General features: G+C 35.5%; 1 protein-coding gene across 1 annotated transcript; it reads right to left on the bottom strand.

Moving 5' to 3' along the window:
* Nucleotides 1–702: 702 nt before the first annotated feature.
* LOC306652453 (rab proteins geranylgeranyltransferase component A 1-like) lies at nt 703–5456 on the bottom strand (the record flags this gene model as incomplete). The annotated part of the gene is made up of 3 exons (XM_079125340.1): nt 703–1827; nt 1928–3107; nt 5414–5456. 3 exons carry the CDS (start codon nt 5454–5456, stop codon nt 1110–1112), a joined length of 1941 nt encoding a protein of 646 aa, XP_078981466.1. The 3' UTR covers nt 703–1109.
* Nucleotides 5457–5739: the final 283 nt, after the last annotated feature.

The following is a 5739-nucleotide window of genomic DNA, read 5'->3' as shown; positions in this document are numbered from 1 at the left end:
CAAAATTTTTAATGTAAAATCTGACTTTATTTGCCATCAAAGAATTCATACAGGAGAAAAGACTTACAAATATACAGCATGCAACAAAGACTTTAATAAAAAATCAGAGCTTATTCACCACCAGAGAACTCATATTGAATAGAAACCCTACAAATGTAAACAATGTGGCAAAGCTTTTTATTGAAAATCATACCTTACTAAACACCAGAGAACTCATACAGGAGAGAAGTCCTTCAAATGTACAACATGCACCAAAGCTTTTAATGACAAATTGCACCTTATTTGCGATCAGAGAAATCATACTGGAGAGACACCCTGCCAATGTAAAGAAAATGACAAAGCTTTTAATGCAAAATTATACCTTATATGCCATCAAAGAATTCATACAGGAGAGAAGCCTTACAAATGTACAGAATGCAACAAAGCCTTCCATGAAAAATCAGACCTTATTCACCACCAGACAATTCATATTGGAGAGAAGCCCTGCCAATGTAAAGAATGTGGCAAAACTTTTAAATTAAAATAAACCTTTTTTTGACACCAGGGAATTCATACTAGTGAGAAGCTTTAGGAATGTTCAGATTGTGGCAAACCTTTTTTTTTTTTTTTTTGGCCTGGATCTTGATGCTTTAGTTTTCTCTATTGAATTTACATATTATTTTATCTTTTGTCATATGCTCATATCTGTAATTTTAATAAATAATCAAAGGAAATAAATATGTGAGCTGATTCTGAAGATGTAACTTTCAAATAAGGATCCAAAGTGGCAAGAAGAAGTTGTTCTAACACCACAGAATTATTAACAATGCATAGGATTACTTTCATATCCATAACTATATTATCAGGAATCAGTTCATTTATAATTTTTATCTGCTAATTTCATAGGTTTGGTATTTAAAATAGGCAGGTAAGTCAATGTGCTTTATAAGTGCTATGTGTTACTGGAATGTCCTTTTTAAGGAAAATTCCCTTATGGATTTCTTTGACCTGTTTCTTCTTCTAATTCTGCATGTCAACTGGCTGCTCACTTCTAAAATTTTTTTACATCAAGAAGATTCTGAGGTCCATGGGAATTTCCAAAGTGGGGTATTGAGTTTGGTATATATCCTTTATTCAGAGGACTCCTCTAGGTTTCCCTGGGTTGTGCTTCCAGCAGGAGTCTCTGAGTTGGCTTCTAGAATGGCACTGGGTTCTGAAGACTCTGGTTGTGAACTGTCTCCATCAAGGACAATATCTTCAGGATTTGGTGGTGGTGGACAGAAGTCTTCATTGGGGCATATATTCTGGAAAATTGTTTCAGCCTGCTTGACTGCATTATCATTTCCTAAACCACCATCTGGGCCAGAGCAGACATAAACGTTGGATGGCAAATCATTATTAGAGTTCCTGCTGATGTTGGAAGAATCTCTCATATTGAAATAGAGAGCCCATAGAATTCTTGGCTTTTCAACTTCTTCATTTTCTATCCCCGTTTCTGTATGTGGAATAAACAATTTCTCCACAACTGCTTCTAAATCTTCTCTTGCTGTTTTGGAAGATGTACAAGTCAAATGAACCAAATAGGTGCCTTTCATGCGTGTCATCGTTGAAGAACATAACTCAATGACCCGAACAGCAGAACTTCCTGGTTCCTCTGCTGGAACTATCAAAATGGAAATCTGTTGATCTGAATCCGATTTTAGTACAGATCTATCTGTAATCAGAACTGCCCTGGAGATCTGCCTGTATTGCACACGTGAACATGTGTTCTCAGAAAAGTAACTGTCCTCCACGAGGAAATGCTTAGAAATTATTCTCTGACCAAACTGATCTATAATTGCTTTACATCTGGTGATTCTTAGGCACATTATACTTTGAAAACTACCATCTGGTGGTTCTTTTGGTCTCCAGACCTTTAGACCTCAGCTACTGGTTTCAAGTGTAATCTTTTCTGGATTCTTTGTCCACTACAAGGCACTGTACAGAATGGTGAAGACAATAGATTCCACCAAACACAGCACATATCCTGCAGAAACACTGAGGCAGTTCTCCTTGGCCATATAAAGGAAACAAAAACGGAGTGTTGCCATACCGCCCAAGACAGTGAAGAAAGTTTTTGGTAGCTTTGAGACCATCTATGGTATTGCTGGTTGTTTCTGATGTCATTGCAATTGAATGCAGGACAAAATATTGGAGGTTGGGAGTTAATTTTTGAGTTTTTAAATACTCAGAAAATGTAATGTCCTCATAGGCTTTATATTCATCAGGATGTTCCTCATATTCCATACAAAAGGTAAGAAATTTCATTAGCATTCGCTTTTCTACCATAGTAAGTTGTTTGCTATTAAAGACATCAGCTCTGGAACAAGGGACCTGTTCCACTCTTCCTTCACGAAAAGCAAGAATCCTGGAGATAATTTTAAACTCTGCGTATTGACTAACATTAGATTTGATTAGAAGATCAATTAGCATTCCCTGAGAATACAGGAGCTTTGATACTAAGTCAATATTAAATCTCCTGCCTTCTTTAACAATCTGTGAGTAAGTGATCCGATTTTTCTTTGGCTGTTCTGCAGTGTCCTCTGCTGTAGGTACATTTTCATTTGTTTTTTCTTCTGAAGTTTTACAATCACTATGGTTTTCTTTCTCCCCTGTCTCTTCAGCATCATTCACTTCTAGGGCACTCTCAGGATCACTGCTTGGAGTTTGCTCTTCGGGCATTTCACAGTTCTCAGTGCTTAATGGCTCATCTTCTGTAGGCAGGCAGGCAGAATCTGCAGCTTCTGAGGAGTTCACAGGTGTAACAGAAGCATGATTTTTCTGCAGTGCACCAGCTTCTTCAACATATTCATGCAAATCCTGACTGGCATAACAAAAAACTTCCACATGTTGAATAGTTTTGTCCTTCCTGATGAGTGCAATGGCTTCTTCATTTTCAAGGATCTGCTCTTGCCACAATGAACTATCAATCACAATGTCATTGTTTTCCTGATATTCCTTTAGCCAGGACAACAGCCCTGAAAAACTGAAACTGGCCCAGTTTCCTCCATAGTAGCTTCTTGAATCAACATGCAGAACCCTCTGGACACTCCTTGAACATGCAGCCGCAATGATGGATTCAGGCAAACCTCAGCAATCGGCATCAACCAGATCGACCCCTACTCCTGTGGCAAAACTTTTAATAAAAAAGTATGACTAAAGTATGACCACCAGGGAAATCATACCAGAGAGAAGCCCTACAAATGCAAAGAATGTGAAAAAGCATTTATTGAAAAAGTATACATTTCTCACTTGCAGAAAAATCATACTGAAGAGAAGTCCTAAAAATGAAAAGAATGTGACAAAATTTTATTTGTCAAAAATTTTTACTTGTTTCCAATTAGTTATATGTGACAGTAGAATGCATTCAGACAAATTGTACACTAATGGAGTACAAATTCTCCTTCCATGGGCTGCAAGTGTTGCAGACACAAAAGTCATTTAATCACACATGTATTCATAGTAATGATGTCCAGATCATTTTACTGTCATTCCCCTCCTTACCCTGATTCCTTTCTCATCACTACCTGCTGCACAATCCAAAGACTCTTCATTCCACCTAACACCCATTATGGGTTGCATTTGCCTGCCAGAAAAAAAACATTTGGTCTTTAGTTTTTTGAGTTTGACTCATTTCACTTACTGTGGTATTCTCTAGATCCATGCATTTACTAGAAAATGCCATAATTTTCTTTTTTTTTTAATGTAAATAACATTCCATTGTCTGCATATACTACATTTTCCTTATCCATGCACAGGTTGAAGGGCATCTAGATTGGTTCCCTATTGTGAACTGAGCTGCTATAAACAGTGATGTGGCTGAGTCACTGTAGTATGCTGGTTTTAAATCCTTCTTGTTTAAACGAAGGAGTGGGATATCTGGGTGAAATGGTTTCATTCTAAATTTTCTGAGAAATCTCAATAAAATTTCCAGAATGGTTAAATCAATTTGTAGACCAAGCAGCAATGTATGAGCATACCTTTGTCCATACATCCTCACAAAAACATATATCTTATGTTTTATTTTTTAAAAATTTTCAATGTTACAGGAGTGGGATAAAATATTCAAGTAGGTTTAAGCTGCATTGCTCTAATTACTAGAGATAATGAGCAATTTTTCATGTTAGTTGATCATTTGTATTTTTTCTTCTGTGAAGTGTTTTTCAGTTCATTACACCATTTATTGATTAATTTATTTTTCATGTTAAGTTTTTTGAGTTCTTTACATATCCCATAGATTATCGATTTATCTAAGGTGTATATGGTAAAAATTTTCTTCCATTCTGTAGTCACTCTCTTCATATTACAGATTGTTTCCTTTGCTGAGAAGATTTTTATTTTGAGTCCATCCTATTTATGGTTTCTTGATTATACTTCTTGTGCTTTTGGAGACTTGTAAGGAGGTAAATTTGTAAGCTGACTAGGTGGAGGCTTGATCCAATTTTTCTTCTATTATTTGCAGGGTCTCTGTTATAGTGCCTACATCTTTACTCACTTTTGAGTTACTTTTTCCACAGCATTAGAGATAGAGTTTTTAATTCATTTTGCTACTTATGAATTTCCATTTTTTTCCAGGACCATTTGTTTAATAGGCTATATTTTTTTCAATGTATGCTTTTGGTGTCCTTAGTATGAGAAAACCCTATTTATTTGGGTTTGTCTCTGTGTCTTCTGTACCATGGTACTACATGTTTATTTTGGTGCCAATGCCATGCCATTTTCATTACCATCACTCTCTAGGTCTGCATTGTGATCCCTCCTGCATTGCTCTTTTTGCTATGTATCACTTTGGCTATTCTGTCTCTTGTTTTCAAAATAAATTTCATGTTTCTTTTTCTAGTTCTGTGAAGAATGTCATTGATATTTTAGTAGGAATCACATTAAATCTGTAACAATCTTGGTAGTATGATCACTTTGACAATATTAATTCTGCCTACTCAAGAACTTGGGAGATATTTTCATCTTGTAAGAATTTCCTCCATTTTCTTATTTAGGATTCTGCAGTTTCCATTGTAGAGTTCTGTCTCTTTCATTAGGTTGATTCCCAATATTTTTTAACAGTTATTGTGAATGGACTAGTTATCAAGGACTATGTAAAAAAAAAAAATAAATAAAGTGGTGAGAGAAGGCATCCTGTCCTCTTGAAATTTTTATGGGGAAGGTTTCATTTTTTCTCTGTTTAGAATGATGTTCTCCTTTGACTTAGCATAGAAAACTTTCACGATGTTGAGCTATTTTACTACTATCCCTTGTTCTTCTAGTGTTTTAAACATGAATGAGTCTGCATTTTTTTAAAAAGCATTTTCTCCATCTATCGAAATGACCATATGATTCTCATCTTTAAGCCTATTGATGTGATAAATTATGTTTTTCGATTTCCATATGTTGAACTCACCTTGCATCTCTGAGAGAAACCCCATTGTATTGTGCTGCACCATCTTGTTAATCTGTTTTCGTATGTGATTTGACAGAAGTTTTAAAAGAAATTTGGATTCTGTTTCATCAGGGATATTGATCTAAAGTTTTCAATCCTTCATGTGTCTTTGTCTTTTTTTTTTATATCAACATGACATTCATAGGATGAATTAGGAAGGGTTCTCTTTTCTACTTAATGGTATTATTTGAGGTGTATTGATGTTAATTCTTCTTTGGAGACATTGTAGAACTCAGTTGAAAATCCATCTCTGGTATGTGGCTTGTCTTGGCTGGTAGATTTTGATT

Source organism: Sciurus vulgaris (genome assembly GCF_902686455.1).
Source record: "Sciurus vulgaris genome assembly, contig: HiC_scaffold_233_arrow_ctg1, whole genome shotgun sequence".
In the NCBI taxonomy this organism is placed as follows: Eukaryota; Metazoa; Chordata; class Mammalia; order Rodentia; family Sciuridae; genus Sciurus; species Sciurus vulgaris.
The sequence above is the reverse complement of the archived record's forward strand: the minus strand, read 5'-3'. Positions and strand labels throughout refer to the sequence as shown.